Genomic DNA, 22,266 nt, shown 5'->3' with positions numbered 1-22,266 from the left:
GCTGCACCATCCTTTGTAGGTTTAAAACATTCCTCTTGTGATGCACACTATGTTGACGGACACTGGCATGATCCAGTGGCCACTACAGTCAGTGTTAGCTTCAACTGACATTGGATCTAGTCTTTTAACAGCAGAACAATAACATCATACCTATCCCGAAAAGAATCCAAAGTCTTTTTACGAAGTAGGGGAAGTAGGTATGCTTGAAGCACCCATGAAAGAACATAAAGAATTAGGGATGAAAACAACTTCCAGGCCTGACTAGACAAACCCTTCAAAATGCCATGAAACCTTTTGGCTCAGGAGCCAAAGACGGCTTTAGATTTTTTAATTTTTTAAGCATCATTATCAACTCAGTATGTACTTTTGGAAAAGAGATAATCTGATCCTTTACTTTATTACTTTAGTATACATTAAGTGACTGTAGCAGAATTAGCCTCACATAAGACTGGATTTGTACATTGGGGAGACTGGTCTTCTGAGAAGCAGCACTCATTATTATTACTCAAACGGCTGGGGAGAAGTAACTTACCATGTATTTAATCTGTTTAGTATCTGTCATAAATGCTACAAAAGCATATCTTCGTTCCTGTTGTTATTTTACACTTTCCAAAATTTCTGTTAATTAGGCAAAAAAAGTTATTTTTAAAAAATTAACTTCTGCCAGTGAAAATACAATTCCTTATTACATGAAAAAAATCTTCACGTTGTAGCTTTAGTGCTCTAGATGTCATCAGAATAAAATTAATAGTCAAAACTATATACATGTTATCAACAATTATACATTATTGTATCTGGGAAGATCTGGAAAAAATCCAATATATTTTTATGTCATATTTCTGTTCATTTCATTCTTAAATTTTGGTCATTTTTAATAAAGAAAATGCAGCAGTCAAGTTCAAAGTTTTAGTCCTTGCACCTTGTTCTTTGAATTACAGTGTTGAGGTTTGAGCAGACCAAGAGTCACAAAAACACTTCAAGTATAACTAAAGAAGTCAAGGGAACATTTATATAGGTTTAACATTTTGGAGAAAAAGGAAACAATCCAGTTAATCACCATTATTTTACAAAATCTAACTTTGTGTCACCTGAAAGCTGTCAGTCTTCTCAAAGTTTTAGAAATCTGGAAATATGGAACAATTTTCAGACTCCATATAGAAACAGCAGCTTGTTTATAACTTCTTCCCTGATGAGAGACTGCGGGACCAAGCATTTGCTCCTTTTTATCTGTCTGAAGAGCGCTGGTGTAGCTATAACATGCCCTTCTTTTGTTAGCTAGACCCTTTACTAGGGAACTAAAGATTAGAAGTATTCTGAAAATAAGGATTTAAACATTCACTTACCTGCACTGTGTCCATAGTTTTTTAACTTTTTCAAAATTGAGCATAGCAATGCTGCTGTGGATTGAGTTTGTGTTCAACCTACAATAAACAGCTTACTTTGCTAGGTGGTCTACATCTCACCTATATGTTGTCACATAAAGCCTGCTAATGTAAAGCCTGGCATGATTTACTGCTATTTAAAGTAACTGCGTGGGTGGGCATACAGTTCAGAGAACATTGCCCTTGACCATAAAAAGTAATTTCTAACAAGGAAAGAAAAATATAGCAGTCAAATAGTTGTAAACACTTGTTTAAAAAGTATATATTTACTAACCATCTATTTTAAAAATTTATATTTTTCCTGTTTTTAATGCTTGGGAACATTAGATATCCATTTTTTTCCTTCAATCTCTTTTTGATAGAAAAGGAATGTTAAATGTTAATTTTATTTTTCCAGTTCCTTCCAGCTTTTTTCTTTTATCACTCCAAAAGAGTTATAGGCTTCCTAGTGTTTCCTCTACCCATTTAACAGATGATTGCAATGGTGACTGACATCTAACAGAAAAAAGAAAGGCAGAGTGTAGTAGCTACACACCTCCTCACTCCCGTCTAGCCCCATGCAATTGCTTCTAATACCCAGAATAAAACCAGCCATCAATAGCAGCCAGCTTAGTCTTCTTTCCTCTCTTCAAATAAACATTGCATCCCCCAACAAGTCTGATGCAGTAAGTGCTGCAGCTGCCTATTTCCAGGAGGAAGCAGGAAGTTTCCTTTCCTCCATTTCCTACTAATTGCTCATTTTTCACTTGAAAAGCAAGCTGGCAGCTCTGATTATCTGTGCTTCCCATCGCCCTCTGTATTGCTCTCTCTGCATTCCCTGTTTACGTGCATTTAAACTCATGTCTTTCCTCGTTTCATTTCCCCACATCGCATTCATCCTACCTGCGTTTTTCATTAAATCAAGAGCTGTCCCACTTGGCAACTAACGCAGAACCCAAAAAATATCATCAGGTTAATTAGAATATGGCCATATACTACAGACCCAGTCACCACAACTCTCCCTCATGCTCAGCTGGACTAATTCAGTCAGGGTATGACCTCGCTATTTATTCTGTGGAAATGGCTTCCTACTCTTAAAAAGGATCCCTTATAACAAGACAAATTCAAACCACTGTGTAAGCTAGCCTGGGCCATGCCATTTCTTCCCTCTGGGTTAGATGTATGAATCCCGTGACCATGTACCACTCTTGCTTTATTTTTCTTACCCTCCTTTTCTCCTTCTATCACACACAGTACACCATACCAAAACAAATAGGCATTGCTTTCTGCTTTGGGCAGTGCTCATGTGGCAGGCAACCCAGTGAGCAGGCCAGGACAAGAGCTTGCTTACTTACTGAGAGCATCTATTGGCCTTGCAGCAAAGCTCAAGACAGAGGTTGGATCATCTTTTTCTCAAATGCGGCTTTTCATAAAACCACCCTTCACCCAAAGCTTCAATATAGAATTACTCTCATAGAAGCATAAATAATTAGTTTTTGAAACCTGTTCTTTTAAAAATATGCTTGACAAAAAGCCTGGAAACATGCTTATTTCTAAGTCCTGTTTAGTGGCCAATACTTTGAGCTCTGGACTAACACTTTAGTGTTACAGCCACCTAGTGGGAAGAGACACAGGCAGAGAAGCCAATACAGGTTCTGCCTCTCAATTTTTCATCCTATTCAGCTTTCTGATGAATAGGATGAAAAATTCATTGGTGAATGAATGATTCATTCTGATGACACCAAGGCCAATGAAACAATGATCTGCCACATCAGTATTGCAAACTAAAGAAAACATGACTTTGAGGGGTGCTTTGCAAAAAGAGAGAGCATGCAAGCGTTCCATGAAATGCATAGAAGTTGTTGAGGCTCTCAGTTATCAGGAAAGTAGTCTGTGCCTGTATCAAGGGAAACTGAATAGCTAAGGTTGGGGAGACAGTTACAGAGACGATTAAGCCAGGAAGCATAGACTCTGGCATGATTTTATGGATCTGCCCCTCCTCAGATACTAGCTATTCCAATTTGTTTATACTGATCCTGTGAACTACATAAGGAAAATGGAGAAGTAGGGTGAAAGGCTTGCACAAGTCTCTTGGACTTAGCTTAGGCCATTCCAGTACAGCTGTGGGAGCAACTCTTCTGGTTGAATTTTAGTTAAAACAATTTATCGAAGTCTTGGAAGATCATGCCAATATCTAGTCAGTGTTAACAGACATGTGGCACAAGAAAATGGATCCTAGGCTCCGAAGAATTCTTAAATTAATTAAGTTTCTGAAGCCAGAATTTGACAATATGCCAAACACTTTGAGAAGGAAACAGTCCTGCAGCTTCCAGTGTTTCAAGTCCCTTACAACAATAGAAAGATTTGATCTATAAGCTAGGTACCAAGATATAACACCCCCCCCCAAAAAAAAAAATTCCATATGTGTATCTCTTACTAATTTGAAGAGGAATTAATGCTTTCTCTCCTCTTATCAGGCTCTTAAAAAAAAACCAATTAGCTTTGCCCACAGAGGAAAAAAAAGAGCAAAATAAGAGGTAAGACAGGTGTTTCAGGTAAAGACAACTGATTAACGGTTTATCTCATGCTAGAGAGTTGGGAAAAATCCGTGCAAGGGCATACTTTGAATTAAGTCTCTGTCAGCAGGACTGCAGTTTGATGAATGGTGTCCCAAGTAGATCTAGCTGGCACCCTAGCTCAAAGACAAAAAGACATATGGACCACTCCTTTGAAGAAAGATCAGCTTAAGCCTGCAAGCATAGAAAAAATGAACAATCTCTTAAATCATGATTTGACAATCAGCTAAGAATAGTGCTTCAGTGTAAATTAAGGCTGGCTTCCAGTGTCTCTCTCCCCTCCCATTATAACCCCCTTCATTTACTTTTTTAGCACATCATAGCTTAAAGTTTTCTTCAGATCTTCAGGTAAGCAGCCTGAAAAGAGCAGCTGGTCAAATGCTACTGTCAATTACTGGAAATGCACTGTTATTATACAACATAGGAGCTGTATCTGTGACTAAGTTTGCCTGTTTTAATGTTAAGTATCTACATCTGAAAAGAAATGCTGCCAGTTTACAACACACAAGCTGTAGCTGACAATCATCTCCAAGCCAACACATCACAGCTGCAGGTTAAGTGGAAGAACAGTGGGGTTCAAAACAAACAAAAACCAAAAACCCAAAACCTGGCAGCAAGTTTAGCTTTCATATTCTGAAGAGGCACTGAAATACAGCTATTGTTGATTATGAAATGTGGGAGGGGACCATCCTTTTCTGACAGCACAAAACAAAGTATCTACTAATGTTTTAGCTAAATTAAACGTGGTAATATAAGATTAAAGTAATGTAAGCTTGTTTTACTCTGAGGGATGTGCTTATACATTTGTTTTCCAAGTATGAATGATTTATTTGGAGTACTCCAGTGAAAAGACAACCATCTACTTAACAGATACATGAATCAGATTAAAAAGCAAGTACAAAAAGAGAACACTTATTTACAGTTAAAGTGGCAGCTGGTAATGCTGACAAAGCATTTTTCCACATCCTTTTCCTCTCTGTTTTAAATCTACTGAGAAACAGAAAAGTATCTCTTATTTGACAATATAAAAGTCTATTTAACATACAGGACCATAATCTGGAGGGTTTTTTTTTTTTTTTAAGTATTAACTTTTCAAGCTACAGCATATAACAATGGGTCAAAGAGGGTATCTGGCAGGCCAATCTTTTGATCAAACCTTGCATCAATATATCACTATATACAGAGACTGAGAATAACCAGAGAAACTTATGGCTCTGTAGACAATTAGACATAAGTATTTCAAAATAGGATCTGCAGTAGATGTATCTTAGTTCAGTGATTTTAAAGGAAGCTTAGATTTGGGAAGAAACTGTTCCACCATATCCTCTGTTTTCTTCTTCTCCACTGTAGCTGCAGATTTGTTCTCTTTATCCCTTTTGTGACTCCTTTTGTGCTGGGATTTAAAGAAAATGCCCAATAAGTTATCCATGTTAAGAGAATACAAAGAAATTAAAGACTACTTTCCCATGTGCAATGCAGTATATAGTGTCTGAGGAAAAAAAAGTTGACAGACCTTCTGAAAAATGTTCCTAATATTGCAATTTACTAGAGGGATTTACTGTAGACATCTGGAAGTTCAGCAGCTACTTTTAAGGCATCTATGATAACTAAATACAATGCACCCCTCTCCCAAGCCAAACCTCAGCCTAAAACACCAGAGGTTTAAACTGATACATTGGTCGAGCAAGAGGGTAAAAAGGAAGGTAAAAAAAATAAAAATCAGTGAACCACCAAGAATGCTAGTATTTCTGTCTGGCCCCTAAGAAAATACTCTATATCTAATTACCATTAAAACATGTGTTTATGTCTAGAAAATGATGACAATTTTTTTCATGCAGGATTATTTGCTGAGTTTTTTTCTACTGTTTGTCCACCTTGTCAGAAATTTGCATTATTTTATCTGCTGTTATTTCAGCTCAAGTTTAACAACGCATATTCTATAGGATTTAAAGAAGTTGTAAGACTACACTAAATGATAGTAGGTGACTTTAGACTACAAGCACTATTATGGAACAACAATTTTTCTTCACTCTTAAACACGTAGCTGTTTGGAATATCTGTGGAAGTTACCTGGAAAAAAGGAACGCCACCATTTGCACGGCAGCATACATTTACATCCACTAAGGAATTGTCACTGGATTCTTGCAACTCTTCCTCTTCTTCCAACAGGTCCTAAAACAGAAGTTTTAGAAGAAAAGTGTATTTAATGTCTGAATTTCCTAGGTGAAAGTACTAAGCATGATCAGATCTATAAAAAGCACAGCGCTCCCATTTTTGACGAACAGAAATGAAAGTCTCTAATCATCTTCTCCTACTTTTCAAGATACTGTTTTCATCAAAAGCTCAGCACACGTGACTCCAAGTACCCTCTAAAACACAAAGGCTGCAACAGCTCTGCAGTTCTAGTCAACTCTCCACAACAGTACGAAAAAAACTCCTAAAGATGTAAAATCTTAATTGAAGAGCTTCATTTGCCATTCATACACATACCTGATCTGCATTATCCTCTACCTCCTTTGTCACGCTGTTTAGCATAGCATCAAGCTTTGATTGCTTTTGCCTTAATTGCTCCAGTAAAAGTTCCCGGGGTTCTGTTCTGACAAGTGTGACTGGATAAAAGTAGTCTCTTCTCTGTGGAGTTGTCCCTTTAATGAAGATCATACACTAATGAAAGGCACTATTTAAACACTTTCAGCATTTGCTTTAAGGTAAAATTGACAATATGTAATTAACTCAATACAGAAATCATGCTTTTTTCAGTCATGTTTCTTTACACATACCTTAAAAAAAAGGTGTGAAGCTGCTAGTTAACGTATTATGTCCCCATTAACCTTCACTTACAAATTCTGCAACTCAAATTGCTTTCTGTAGGACCATTCTGTCCCCAACCTACTTTAAATACCTGTTGGAATATCCACTTTAAGATCCTCTTGCAGGAAACCATTAACCTGAGCCAGTCCATGCTGTGTTTCCTCATTAAGTGCCAGCTTCTGCTCCAGAAGTACCTTCTGATCAACTTTTATCTGATCAAGAAGGCCACTTAGTGCCTTCTCCTCAGCAGCCTTCTGTCTACCAATATGGCCAGCAATTTCAGTTATCGCTTTATCACAGTTTTCTTCATTTTTCTGAAAACAAAACAAAACCCAACCAAAAACACCAAGTTAACAGGAAAGGTAAGGTTATGGCCTCTAAGATGTGGTGCATGATTAGTGACATGACCTGGAACGAAACAACTGAGAGACCTCAAATTGAGAAGTTTCAGTGTCAGTTTTACACTCTCATTTTGAGAACTATCTTCAGAGGAGAGTCAGTTTCTTAGAAAGTATGATGATTTTAGAAAGCTACTCATAAGAATAAAGATGATGCCATCTGGTTCAGATCAGACTCCTGATGATTCTACGTACAAGCCTGCACAGAACTAGGATATTCAAGTGAAGGCAAAAATCCTACAAGCACTAGAAGATTTACAGATTTGTAGAGGAAAAGAAGTAAAGCATCTATTTTTAGCCATTCCCATTGGAATGAAACTCCTGAAGTGTTCAGTAAGTATAACAGATACAAGGATGTCTTAAGACTGCAAATACTTTTAACAGTCAAGTTTTTCTTCCTGAAAGTTATCAAAATGTCAGATTTGCCTGTTTCATTACCTATTAGAACAATAAAACAAGGGCAAGGAAGTGAAGTTTGCAATGGAAACAAAAAAAATCAGAAATAATTTCTCACGTAAGAGGCCAGAACTAAAAGGAATGCTTTCTCCCATAATGTTAATTAATCTGACCAATAGTTATTTGACTCCTCCAGAGTATAGTCTGTATTTGATCATTGTTCATATCTCCCAGGGACATTACTGGCAGATACAGCTTTAGAATTAGAATACATACTACCAAAAAGATCTAAAAATCTCAAATTACAAATGGAAGTTAGCTACATGGGATTAATCAAGACACCGTCATTTGAGGTTATTTGCACTTCAAAAAAACACAACTTTGTTCTGACTGTGAGAACTTCTTTTCCCCCACAAATTCTACTGGAAAAGCTTGCCTCAGAATGTTGTATTAGACAATTAATGACTATAGGTACCTTTTGTGAACACTGAAGTTGCTGTTTCTCATCACTGAGGGACAATAGCTGCTGACTGGTCAAGTCAACTATCTGAGCAGTTGTAAATTCACTCCATTTATCGGTATCCTGAGACACATTTTTGAGATTGCTGAGAAGTTGTTGACAGCGGTCAGTGGATTTTTCCAACATTGTTGTGTTTTCAGCATTTATGATCCTGAGCTCTTGAGATAAATTATCCAGAGATGCAATAAATTTGCTGTGATTGGAAGCTGTACTGCTGAAAAGGTCTGTAGTTTTTCTGTAAAAACATATTCGTAACAGTTCAGAAATTTTGAAAGGTGAAACTTAACACATTCTACATTTAGCAATATTTGAGACCAGAACCAGTAAGTAGTGCAGTTCTATCAAACCAGTTAACCACAGTGTTATTGCTCTATTTAGCAAATTTACAAATTGCAGCACTTGGAGCAGTAGGTTTGTTAAATCCCCTACAAAACTCACAAAACCACAAAAACACAAACTAAAAAACAACTTAGGCAAGACCTTAGTTATTCAGTCTGCAACTGAACAAAGCGTACTGCAACAGATACGCTATTATACTTCAAGCTAAGCCTTTATGGTATGAAGTTCTGAAGTCCAGCCACACTGAGGGCCATTCATCAGCACACTGCTCCCAAAAACCATGGTCTCTTGAGCATATTGCAAGTAAGAGACACGCTTGAGGAAAAGCCTTGCAAAGCTACCTTTTATTCTGGGGAAAGGGGAACTATGATCTACATTCTGTGGCAGAACTCAGCCCTAACATACAGGTCTCTTCCAGAAGACTTTATAAGCATATAAACATGCAGAGCATCTAATTTTGCAGTCCTCTTCATACATAATTTTATCTTGCATTAGTATACATCGCAAGTAATCCGCTCCTTACAAGTGAACATTTTCTTGCACAGCACTGATGGTGGTCTTCAAGCTTCCATTTGTTGTGAGTACATTAGTTAAGTTCTTCTGAGCCTCCTGAGCAAACAGGTCAAGCTGGCTTTGCAGTGAGTACATTAATTCAGCTACGCTCTGTCAAGAAAAATGTCAGATGTCACTACTATTCTGCCCTTTTAAACATTTTTAAAGGGTACTTGAATGCCTTTATTAAAATGCATCAAATAAAAGAGCTTTGCTCTTCTAAAGCTGAAGGCATAATTTTTGTGCAGAGAAGATAAGAGACACTTTGCTTTTGGAGATACATGTAAAGGCATATATAGTGGACATACTCCAAGCAAGAGTAAACTTTTTTTGGTACCTTCCTACACAAGCTTCTTAAAGCAGCCCAACAAGGGATGAAGAATTAGGATCATCAAGTTACTGTCTTAACATTTCCTCAGAAGCAAGTAGAATGGTTTACTGCTACAAAGAGTTTATAATCAAAGCAACCAATCGCATTTGGTGTTACGATTTCTTCTTACTCTACGGATACCTTTGTATGCGCCAACCTTGCCACTTCCACTTCTTCTTTTAAATTCTCACAATCATTCTGAAGCTGAGCAAAAACATTTGCTGTTTCTTCCTGCAATTTTTTCAGAGTGAGAGAAAGATCTCCAAAGAAGGTATTCATTTCCTTTTTATGATCCTCCATCTTTGAAAAAAGTTTTATTTAAAGTTAAATATTTGTCTTTAGGCCAGAACTAGATGCTTTTATACTAGCATAATTTATATAGAAACAAACTCTACCCCAAGGAATCTGTCAAAGGCACTAAAAGTATTGTGCACAAAAGGTGGAAAACAACACTTAGAGCAATGTAAAGTTACAGACTGGAACTTGGTGTGGACTTTTCCAAACACAAAATTTGGCACGAGGTAGACGAAACAGGAAGACACAGACAAGAGCAAGAGGCAAGAGCTGGTAAGCCATGGACTATTTGCTATCTAAGCCTGAAAACCAATAAAAACCCTCTAGACAAGGGAAGTTGATTTCACATGATTTGTAATTGACCCAAGGAGGAAATTTCTCAGGAACAAGTATTTGTTTTTCAAAAAAATGGGAAAAAAAGGAATGAAAGAATGAGGCTGCAATTCTACATAAACATCATGAGATAGACTAGAACTAAAAACTGAGGCAAAGGACTTTTAAAAGTGCAGTGCTGTCTGCACTTATGGTTATTTTTAACAAGATACAGCATCACATTTCTTAAGAATCAAAGTGACTACAGAAAAAATTTATGACAGCAGGAGAAATTGGGAGTGATAAGAGTTGTCCAAGTTGGTTATTTTAGATTTCTAAAATACAGGAGAGAGACTACGAAGGATATTATAAAATATTTGTTACATATAGCTTTAAGCATCCTTGTTTTACCATTCTGTGAGCAGTTGTGCTAGTACAGGTAAGAAGCAAACAATGACACTCAGAAGTAGAAAATAAGTCTGAAAGAAAGAGCTAAAAGGTAGAACCCATGGGACAGAATAAAGGAGAAAAGGATGGAACAGAAATGGAAACACGCCAAGAAAATGCAGGAAAACCACAAGAAAGGGTTATCTGTAAATTAAATAAAATTGAAGAGCACAAGGTAAGAGACAAGTTTTACGCATTACCTTGTCAGCCACAGCAAAATATTTCTTCATATTACTCTGAAACTGATGGTTTAGCCCCAAGACAAATTCTGCCACTGGTGTCAAGCTATTTAATGCTCTTCCTAATCCAGATGTATGTTCTTCCTAGGAACAGTGATAAAAAAAGAAAAAGTAAACAAGGATATGACTTTTCCTTCATCTGCAATTGTAAGCAGCTCTCCCGATACATACCCATGTACTTTGCTATTACAGCGTTTGCTATGTAGCATATTACAGCTTGTGGTGGTGACATGGGAGGGGAAGCAGGGAGGGACACAATCATGGCCAAGTGCTGAAGCATAGACAGGTAGACAGCATCAGAAAAAACCTATAATATTTACAGAGCCCCTTTTGATCAAGAACATTTTCATATATTTAAGTAACATAAGAGTATGTAAAATTTACTAACAATTAATCTCAGCAGCTCAGCTTTACAATCAAGTGACAGATTCTCATGTTGTGTTATTTTTTCAGACACATGAGAGACTTCAGTAGACACCAATTCTTTAACAGAGGCAAAAGATGCTGATACAACTGATGCAAGAATATTAGCTGCTGAAGAACTGGTAGAAAGGAGGTCACCTACAAAAGAAAGGAAGAAGTGTTACAATTTTTTTTTTAAAGTTACAGTGTAAGATAGGATTTTTTTATTGGTCATCACTTTATTGCCTCTTAAAGCACAGGAAGGCTGTTGATCATCCCAGATATATTATTACTGGTGCAACCATAATTGTTACATTGCTTAAATAAAGCAAATTCCAGTTACTAACACAGACCTATTTTAGGAAATTATCTTTGGTACTACTGTTGCAAAAATTCAGCATGACATACTGATACAGGTATTACACTCACCTATAAGATTTGTGTAAGATGTCAACATGTGTTCCTGCTTCAAACTGTTTTCACTAACTGAATCTTGTATTTTGTTGAACAAAACATTCATTTGTCCTGCAAATGTAGTTTGGATGATAGAATTGTGTTGATCAACAGCCTTCTTACGGTCCAGTTTTGCATGGAGACCAGATACGTCTTTCGTAGTTTCTTCAATTGTACTAAGCAACTACAATTTTTTAAAGTTATTTTAGTCAGTCTTTAAACAAGAAGTCAAGCACATAAGGAAAAGCAACTGTAGCTCTGAGTCAAAAGAAGTTATTTCCCTCAAAAGAGAGGTATTTCCCTTTACATCAAATTACAACTGTTCTTAATCTCAGTGTTGTCATTCATAGTTTCAGAACACAGTGAAAAGTTACCTACTAGACACCATTTGTTCTGACTTGGAAATTAAAGCATTAATAAAGGACATCCTCAGTATTAAAGGAATTAAGAAATCATTTATCACAGAATAGTAACTGAAAAAATTCTGACATCTTCAACTTCTTCTGAAAGATTTGACAGTAAATATATTCCTTAATAGTAGCCAAAGAAGAGGTTTCCAGTACTAGTTCTGTGACAATTTAGAATTCAAATACATAGTGAATTTGGGGTTTTGCGGTCAGCATAATTAATTTCTGTACCCATTTCTCTCACTCTAACACTCCACAAACCACATGCAAAGAACAGAGGCATCCCCTCCCAGCCTTACAGGAATCTGAGTAGAAAATTTTCATGTTGACTAAAGATACAAGTTTAATCATTTTGCAGTTTAAATAGCTGGACACCCTCTCTCCCCACATCAAGTCTGTTTCGATAATTATGACCAATCTACAAACACACCAAAACCATACCCTAAAATATAGAGGTGACAGGACAACAATCTCCATTATTCACTCAATTAGTGTAAATTACTGCACACATCTCTGCAAAGCTTTTTTGCTATTTTTTCTACCTGTTATACACAACTTACTCTTTTGAGGTGCCAGCCCTAGGTTTCTAACAAAATAAGCTACTTACTCTGCAAAACAACTCATGGCAATAGATGCTGCAAAGCATTGGAACTCCCATGACAAACTGGCCTGAAGGAAAAGTAGCTCCAGATCAACTAGCATGTTCAGCAGTCAACTATCAATATTACCAGAGAAAGTCCTGCAATTTTAAGTAGCTTTTCATCATAATATAATTTATATAATTTATAAATCCTAGTTTTCCATCTTAAATTCAGGTTTTGTCACACTTGCATCATGCTTTAGCAACAATGATTTCTCTGAACAGCTCATGAAACTTCTAAACACGGGAAGTTATTACTACAGTTAGGTAAACTGTGACAACCTTGCTAGCAGTGCCATGAAGTTTTTGTTCAGTGTTTTCCAAAACTGCAGCCACATATTCTTCCTCAGCCAGATGAACCTTGGTTTCTTGCAGATCTTTTTGTGTCTCTTCCAGTTCTTTCTTCTTGATTTCCAGATCTGTTTTACACCGTTCAAGTTCATTTTTACTAACTGCAAATAGTTCAGTGACCTAAAGTGGAAGACGAACATTAATAGGGCAACACTGTTCTTCATAAGTTCAATAGTCCTGCTTTACATCTCTCAAATCATGGCACAATACCAGAAGGCAACTTGTCATTGGTCAATGTAGTTTCATCTGTGAGGCTCAGATGTCTTAAACCTAGACTATAGATTTGTACAGTCTCTGTATTCACTGTAAACATCACAAAACAAAACCATTTTCACTATAATAATCGCTTGCTTCTCCACTCGAACCACAAGACCAAACAATTGTTACAGCACAAGAAAGAAATCCCATTAAACAAACCTAAGCAGACAGAATTAAGAGTCAGTAAAGCTGATTACACAGTAGCTACATATTCCAGCAAACTAATATTTTAAAGAGGATGCTCCCATTTTCTGTGTAATTTCTTAACAGGAGCTCATCACGTTCTCCTCTTTCCTCATTCTTTGTTCCTAAGCATGTATCTGTCAACTGAGATGATAGCATCTTACAAGCAGACTTTTGCTGAAAACCCAGCATAGCAAATTAAAGGTAAAGTGTCAGACATAACAACTTTAAAAAGATAAATATTGCACCCTGCAGCTTCGTACATGATATTTCAACTTCCTAGCTTCAAGGATTAGGAAGCTTCCAGTCTTGACTAATTAGGGAACTTTAAGAACAAAAAGCCTTCAGACTGTTCTTTGCTCAATATTTTTTCCTCCTTCCCCAAAGACTTGTTTCATTTTTGGCATATTTAAGTCATAGCTGAGAAGCTACTTACTCTTTTCATTTCTTCCTCCATGATGCTGATTTTGTCAATACTCTCCGCAATTTGTTCTTCCTGAACTGTCACCTTTCCATTAAGGGCTCTCAAGCAAGGATTAAAACAAACAAATTAGTCAAGAGCAGACTTCAGTATTATCTACTAGATTCTATACTACATATTTAGTAATTTCAAAAATAAGTATTGTTAACTTCCGTATGAAAAGCATGTAATTTTCACTTAATGAAGAAAGAATTTAAGACAATTTTCTATTTTAACCTTTCTGTGTAAACAGTAGTTCACTTAGTAAGTGGCATAAAGTTAGCCTTCCTATAGAAGCTTCCATTGAAAGAAAGGCTGCACGGTGTAAATCTGCGTCCCAGCTATGCTTATAGTAAGTTCTACATATAAATAAATAGTAAGTTCCACCTATAAATAAAATCCTCAGTGCAAACCTTTTTATCTGTGCAATAATTAATTTCTAAAGAACAAGTTGACCAGCCAGTTAAATTCTCCTGATTATCTTCAGTCTTCTGGTGTGAAAATAGATCTGAAAGCGTTTCTGTATAAGGATAGGTACCAGTATCCAAGGTTTGTTATTAGTCATTTTATAGAAATTTTGAAAACATACTCATAGTTTTCAAGGGAAATATAGACTCCATTTTTTTCTCGTGCAGCAGTAAGCTCTCGCTTCAGACGCTCAATCTCTTCAGTATATTCCTGCATAAAAAAACAATCACATGTAAACCTGAAAATTTCTACTTTAAGATCTAGCTTAACAGATACTTGACAAAGATAGCGCTCTATGGCAGTTTTGCATAAGTACAGGAGCAAAGCACTTCACTTTTGTTCCAAATAAGTTCAGTATATTACCATTTAAATTCATACAATTGGATATACGTAGAGCATCAAAAGCTCACATCTTAATTGTACTTGGTTGCATATAATAGCTTACAATAGGAATCACAACTTCTGCCGTAGCAGTCAGCTACTTTATATTGGCTCTTCATCAATACTTACTGACAAATCCACTTTAATTCAGGCACATTCTAGGGAATAAAGCTACTAATACAGCAAGTCCATAAAAAAATATCCAGTGTCATTTAGTGGCTCTCCACTAACTTATAACCAGGTAATCTATACACAGAGTCACAGCTAGTAGCAATAGCCCTCCCTATCCAGCTTCAGTCTTAGTGGCAGTTTCAGCATCTACAAAGTGACTAACGCTGTACCAGCAGAGCAGCTTAGTTTCAAAGCATCAGTTCAATGATTAAAATCACCTCAGAAAAGCACTGCTACTAGTTATAGCTTCTCCACAACTTTGTAATTCCTGCATAGCAAAAGCTATATTAACTGAATCAAACCTAACCTGTAATTTAATTTGTGAAGATATATGTCTATCTTACCTTAATAAGAGCTTTTTTTGTGAGCTTCTGATTAACTTCAGGCTTGTTCATTATGTTCTTTGCTCTGTGGGCATATTCCAGTGTACTTAATGTTTCCTGTGATAAACAGATGTAACACTAGGTTAAGTTGAGGAACTAACTCATTTTTGTGTCATTAGCAAAATATAGTATTAACTCTTTTAGGAAGAGATTTTCAGACTTAAATTTACCTCAAGATTTATAGATGCAGGAGAAACCGTGGCAATTATTAATGTTTTTGTTCGTCCTCCAAGAGAGTCTTGAAGGATTCTTGTGAGTTTAGATTCCCTGTATGGAACATGTGGGGCTCTTTCTACTAGAGCAGTAATAACTCTTCCTAGTGTCAGCAGAGACTGGTTGATATTTCCAGCTTCACGAGCTCTTTTGTCAACCGCCCCAGATCGACCAATGTTTTCACTTCCTGCAAGATCAACCTGAAAGACAAGAGAAAGGACATGCTTCTGTCTTAAGTCACCCTGAAGGATGCTTGGCCCATAGCGTTCCAGAATGCAACACATTTGAACTAGCTTATGAATTGTTCAGGAGACATTAGGGTGACAAATGAGACTGACATTTCTCATTGACAAATATAGTTCACATCACTTTATGAAAAACAATGGTATTTCCCCTCATTGGAAAAAATCCACCTTAGAGTCTCATGAGAATGATGTCAGATTATTCTAGTTCATTACTTTAAGACTGTCATCAATTACATTTAGTTCAAATACTTACCAAGTTTAGCTTCCCAATTTTAACAAGTTCTTCTCCATCTACTGTTGCTTCCTTCATATGGATGGTAATCAAAAACACAGAGTGGGAACGGCTATAAAATAAATCATTTTGACAGACATCCCATTAAAGCCAAATGAGCTGCTTCCTACATGATGCTGTCACAAGTTAGATATCCATGCTCTTTTTAGGTTAATACATTTATTAATTGGGAATTACACATTTTCAATACACAAAGTTATTTTACCAGGTATATTTGTGTATATTAATGTGGTATTTAAAGCCAGTGATGAAGCAAGTGGATGTTTGCCTCAATCCTAGTAAATTTTATTTTATTTCAAACAAAACTGAGAGAAACACTTTGCTTTTGCTTAATGTGTGTTCTCAACTCACAGACATGTCAAGAAAACTGGCTTGTAGATTTTTTAGTCAATATACTAAGAACAGTTTTACAGAATGTGAGATTAAAACATTTAGTTTTCTTTATTCAGGCTACATAAACCAGCAAGTAGCTGAACCCATTATTAAAAACTGAGAAGTTCAATTCAGTTTTCATTCAAAACAGTAGTATAGTTTAAGATGTAGTTTGAACTTATTTCTTTATTAAGTTTTCACAATAGGAAGCTGATATATGTAGAAAACTATAGATGTCAAATTACACCAGTATGACCATGCATAAAACAGTTCATGCAAAATGAATTCTCTAAATCCATTGTAATTTCAGATTAAGTTAATTCTGTGTTCCAAGCTGCAGTAGCCAAACACCCATTCCCTTGCACCCATAGACAGATGTGCTCAGAATATCTTTAATTTAAAATATGAAGTGAGCAGGGTGTTCCTTGCTTATCACAACATTGGATCACTACTTATTCCCAGTGACACAGGTATCACATCTGCAGTTCAAGAATGAGGAATCAGTAACAAATGATTTTTTGACCAAGGTGTCTCTACTGGATTCTGACTACAAGCTACCATCATATGAAGTAGTCTGCATCGCCATGCAAAAAAAAAGCCTCAACCTTATCCCCAACTTCCACAATCCAGTTTGCAAGTTTTCAGAAGGTGGGGTTTGAAAAGAGGGTCTTGTGCTGACCTGTAAAAATCCCAGATCTTAGCAGTATTTTGAAACTCCAACTTCAATAACAAATCTTATATACCATTTGCTACTGCTGGTGAAGAGAGGAAAGGATACTTGAGACTCTTCCACCAAGTTTTTATTTAGTAAACAGGACTGGCAAAAAACCCAACCACCCATAACAGCTAGAGCAAAGACAACCCTCCTCTCTAACACAGATATATCAGCTAAACATCTTCCAAACTTGAAAGGACCACAACCTCATTTTTGAAGATATACAATATCTACTGCAGAGAATATTTAGCTCAAGCTAGTACATAAAACATACTTCACGTATCTGTCAGAGTTCTGTCTTTTTTTCCATAGGCATAGAAAGCTTTGAAAAAGTTTAATTATAACTCAAAGTTCAGAGCTTAACTTCAATATTCTAGATGTCAGATTAAGAATGTTCTGCTACTTATATCTCAGCTAGAGTTAGGTGGCATGCTAGGGCTATCGTTCCAATTAGAACAAGAGGGGAAGCTTATGTAAAAAAAGTCATGCAGAGAGAAACAGCTTGCCCATTTTTAAGATGAGAAGCATTCAGATTTTATAATGCCCCTTCATACACCTATCAGAATCACCCCACAGCATATGATAAGGAAGAACTTCTAACTATGGCTTTCTAACCCCCATTTGGCAATCTGAACTGCGACACCCGATCTCAAGCTCATGCCAGGTTTGCACTAGCTTCAACACATTTTACTTCTTTGGTAAGATCCTGTTTAATAAAACAGGAACAAAAGTTTCTGAAATGGGGAAGATTGGTACCTGGAATATGCATTCAGGTAAGTAGCCGCAGTCGTTCTTCTTGCCGCACCCCTTTCCAAGATGTGGTAGACTTCATTTTTATTGTGTACAGACACTTCTTCCAAGCCTCTAATCACTACACCCCTCTGTCAGAAAATAATGCATGCTTATTATACATCACTCAACAATCCTGAAAGCCTTACGATAACAAATTTTGGAAGACAGCACTAACCTTGTTTCGAGGGTCATCAAACACCTGTAGTTTTTCTCCAACATCAGGATTAGGATTCAAAAGATCAAAAAGCTCCTCATTATAGATTTCCAAGAGAGAGACTTTCACTGAATATTCGGTACCATTCGCTGTGAGTTTTTCAAATATTTGATGCAATGTACGGGGTATTATACCTGCTAGTGGATCCTATAAATCAAAGTTAAGTACTTAATACATAAATGTACTGAAAGAGATTTGGGGGTGGGTGTGGAATTTCAGCTAAATAGTCTGATTTGATCCAAGCAAGAATACCTTGGACAAAGATAGTCTTCCACATAAAGATCACCAAGACTTGCATGCATGCATTCAAGTTTTGATTTTCATATAAATGAATGACACCATTTGTTAATTTACAAACATTTAAGGAAAGTCAGCTTCAGGTTTTGAAAGGCATCAACTTCAGGTTTTCTCTAGCCTTCTGCAATTTCTCATTTTGAACTATAGCACAGACAAGAGAAATCTCAGGAGTGAAAATATACCTCTTCCCAAGTATATTCCTCATTGGGTGACCGCTCCCCTTCCATTGTGAAAGTCTTACCAGTACCAGTTTGGCCATAACTGTAAGAACAAAAAATTAAAATGTAATCAAGAAACTAAAATTAAAATAAAATTTCTTAATAGTAATTATTGGCTTACTTACGCAAACACTGTACAGTTGTAGCCCATAATAACTTCATCCAAAATGGGACACACAACACTCCGGTATATATCAATTTGCTTTGCCTGAGCTCCAAAAACCTGTTGAGGCAGAGACAGTGTATCCCATTTATCTGTACAGTAATGTATAGCATCACACAGTACAGTAATCGGACCATATTAGAGAAATCAACTAGCTTGTTTCTAGAAGTCCCCAAGTTGACAAGCAGTTACCATATCAAACGTGTAAGTCTTCCTTGATGCCTTATCTGTCACTCCTCCAGTCCGGACACTAACTTCCTTTCTTGCTTGATCACAGTCTACAACCGCATAGCAGTTTGCTTTATATTCTGAGGCATTAAAAGGCCTAAAAAGACAGGAATTAAGAATATCAGATCAATATCATTGCTAACAAGCAAAGCAGAAATATCACTCAGTTTAAGGATCCAAAACAGTATAAATGGGTAAAAGGAACAAAGCTTTGACTTAACTTGTTTAATAATTGTTTGAGGAAAAACTGCTGCAATTTGGCAGTTTCCAGACCTGTTTCTTCTTCCACACACTGTGGGGCAACTCAAGTATCTATAGCTTTTAGTTTGGCTACATGCATATTTTTTTTACAAGTTCATAAACACTTTTAAGATCATTGAGATGCACACACAGTTAACCTGCATGAGAAAAAGTTGTTCAGTTACAGGGGGGTGGAAGGTTAAACATACCAAATAGTGGCACAAATAAGAGCCTTTGAAAAAGGGAAAACTTATTAGTTGAAAGTTAAGGTAATAGTGAATCAAACTAATTAACCTTTAAAAAGTTTCTTTTTTATTTTTCATTTACACAAGCAATGAACCCTACATCTCACACTGATGACACAACACTCTAAAGTACCAGAAATACTACTAGAACGTACTAATACTAGAACAGTAGACAGCAATATCAGAACCTTTATAATGCTGATGAATTCGAACAGAATTTGTGAATAGAATTTAATAAGGCAGACAAAACATTGGATTTTTGGGGAAAAAAAGTCCACATATCTTCTTATTCTGGTTAAGTAAAGTTTAATAGTTGTAATAAAAGTTTAGAAACTTTATGGCAAGCATTTTGTTTCATCACTAAGTCAATTTAAACCTGGTGCACACAATTTTCCTTCAAGGGGTATTTGCAACAATTTCTCACAAATAGCATGGAAATGGCCATGGGCTGAAAACTAAAAGCCTGAAATGCTATTTTATTACTCATTTAGTAGTACTACTGCACTGAATGTTTAATGCTGCTTGCAGAGTTGACCTGAACAGCCAACTTGAAAACAGACCTTCTACAACCTTAGTAATCTTTAAGGTATTTTGACAGTAGAGACACTTCAGATGCTGCGGATGCTGCCTCTTTAAATTATAATGGAAGAGCAAAAAAAAAACCAAACCAAAACCAAACACCACAAGCACATGGCATTTCCAGTTTCCTGACTCTTGTGGCTAACGTTTTGTCCTCAACATTGCACTGAGGCTAAAGTGTTAGATCCTAAACATACCACTAGACACTTCAGCGTAAGACTGGTGACAACTGATGATCACAAGATTTCACTTGTTCACAGGAGCAAGACACAGCTTCAGTTTTGTGACTCAAAAAATAGCAGGAAACTGAATAATTCATATATTCTGTTCTGTAATGATATAACAGCAAACCAGTCAAATGCAGGAGCCTTACTGTATGATAGCCCACAACTCTGAGATTAGATGAACAATTCAGCTAAGCTGGTGCATACATGCAGAACATCGTCACACACCACTACTAGACAAGCAGCAACCTGGTATGTCATGGTGACATTTGATCACAGGTTCATCCCCTTAAGGTATGAAGCATATTGACATGCATATTTAAAAAGTTAAAGCATGCATTTTGAATTTTCAAATTCATGTTTTACCAAAGCATAGTGAATGTGTTCCTTGAAAAGGTTTCTGATAAGCTCAGACAAATCAGGTTTTCAAAGCAAATACAATTATATCTATCTACCTATCTGTAAGATAAGTAGAACCTGAATGATGCAGAAGAAAAAGGAAAGGTGGAAAGAACATTTACTAGCTCAAACACACTTAAAAAAGAAAAGCTGTACAAGAGGCAAGAGCAAGGGTGAGCTAGAAAGTTTTTACGGGTTAGAGACTAAATCTTGACATAGGACTTAGTCTAACAGTTGCAACAAAAGCAAAGATCTACATCATGGATAATCCTGATGCTACTGTCATATTGAACATGATATTTAATGAAAGTATACACTGATACTTAGTGAGGCTATTCCAGAACAATTGAGATTAATCAAACGAAAATGATTGGTCTTGAGAGTGTTTCAAACTCAACTGCTTCAATAGTTGTTCTTCTTTTGTGTCCTGGGTTAAGCAGAGACAGAGTTAACTTTCTTCATAACAACTAGCAAGAGGCTGTGTTTTGGATTTGTGCTCAGGAGAAAGCTGATAAAAAGTGATGTTTACAGTTATTGCCAGGATCTCTAAGGTCAGACACTTTCAGCTTCTCTGCTCCCCGCAGAGCAGCCTTTGGTCATCGGGTGGGGGGGCAGTATCACTGTATATCACTCATTTGTATATAGTATTATTTTCAATATTATTGTAGTTTAGTTATTAAGTTGTCCTTATCTCAACCCACAAGTCCTTTTTTCCTTTTACCCCTTCAAGTCTCTCCCCCATCCTCAGATGGGGTGGGAATCATGAGTATGAGCAGGTGTGTGGTTTTGGCCCCCAGCCAAGGGCTAACCCATCACATTTTGCAATTGCTTTGATTTACATCACCGCTTTCACCAATCCCACAACATCTGCTTCAGCAGCTTTGTAGTTGTGTTACAAAAATAAGATAAAATTGCTTTTAATTTCTCATTTCATTGGGCATCTGTAGAAGTAGGACTTCCAAGTGTGAGGATATAGTGATTTCAGAAGACATTAAACCAACTTACAAAGGTACTCTGAACACTATTCTTAACCCATTAGCAATATTACAGTGTCAACAAGCAACATTAAGAAAATTTAAAATCCAGCATCAGTGCTCAAGTGACCTCAAAATTACAAAAAAGCCCTAATTTTAAATTTATCATATCATGCAAAGAAATAAACTCACCTCATCAACCAAGATAGTTGGTCATTATTTCTTAATAATTGACCCCCACAGCTTTTCATTTTAATTTGGAGAGTCCGCATCACTGATGTTATACAGAAGATATACAAAAGTGGGTGTAGCAAAAAAATTATTAGCTGTTAAATTGTAGCTGCTTCCCACAGAAGGTCATACAGGATAAAAATACAGTTTGGTTTTTTTTTTTTTGTATCTTGAATATTCATCATACTAACATCATCTAGCTCTTCTTGATTTTCCTACATAGCTTCATACTCTGTCTGCAGTGAATCAAGTTAGGAAATTCCAACTTTTTGCCTTTTTAAGCGGTGGGAGACTACTCCCAGCAGCGTCAGTGCTGCGGAACTGCCGCTTACCCCTGCGGGCGCACGGGCCCGCCACACAGTGCGCACCCTTAACGCCTCGGACAGGCATTTTAACGCGTAGTAACGAGCACCGAATTGATGTAACGCCGCGCTCTTTAATAACAATCTACTC

At 36.6% G+C, this 22,266-nt stretch overlaps 1 protein-coding gene across 1 annotated transcript; it reads right to left on the bottom strand.

Annotated features, from left to right (window-relative positions):
• Positions 1-5,204: 5,204 nt before the first annotated feature.
• Positions 5,205-22,203, bottom strand: KIF11 (kinesin family member 11). The gene is made up of 23 exons (XM_010078856.1): positions 22,087-22,203; positions 19,371-19,393; positions 18,886-19,018; positions 18,656-18,753; positions 18,495-18,573; positions 17,977-18,162; positions 17,766-17,890; positions 15,884-15,974; positions 15,343-15,585; positions 15,134-15,229; positions 14,359-14,447; positions 13,746-13,833; positions 12,800-12,988; positions 11,447-11,654; positions 11,004-11,176; positions 10,577-10,699; positions 9,465-9,623; positions 8,925-9,064; positions 8,018-8,297; positions 6,840-7,062; positions 6,428-6,582; positions 6,008-6,109; positions 5,205-5,330 (listed from the first exon to the last, which is right to left on the bottom strand). The coding sequence occupies exons 1-23, from the start codon at positions 22,201-22,203 to the stop codon at positions 5,205-5,207; spliced, it is 3,246 nt and encodes a 1,081-aa protein (XP_010077158.1).
• Positions 22,204-22,266: the final 63 nt, after the last annotated feature.

The sequence above is a fragment of the Pterocles gutturalis genome, unplaced genomic scaffold, assembly GCF_000699245.1.
Source record: "Pterocles gutturalis isolate BGI_N339 unplaced genomic scaffold, ASM69924v1 scaffold7466, whole genome shotgun sequence".
Taxonomy (NCBI): domain Eukaryota; kingdom Metazoa; phylum Chordata; class Aves; order Pterocliformes; family Pteroclidae; genus Pterocles; species Pterocles gutturalis.
This window is presented reverse-complemented; position numbering and strand designations above follow the sequence as displayed.

What these genes read in the sequence shown, in the direction of transcription:
- KIF11 (XM_010078856.1), bottom strand. Translation starts at nt 22,203, where the DNA reads ATGCCTGTCCGAGGCGTTAAGGGTGCGCACTGTGTGGCGGGCCCGTGC. An exon ending in TGGAGGAAGAAATGAAAAGA is followed by an intron (nt 12,989 to 13,745) that starts GTAAGTAGCTTC and finishes CTTCCACTTTAG; the next exon opens with GTCACTGAACTATTTGCAGT. An exon ending in TAAAGTGGATATTCCAACAG is followed by an intron (nt 6,583 to 6,839) that starts GTATTTAAAGTA and finishes TCTTCATTAAAG; the next exon opens with GGACAACTCCACAGAGAAGA.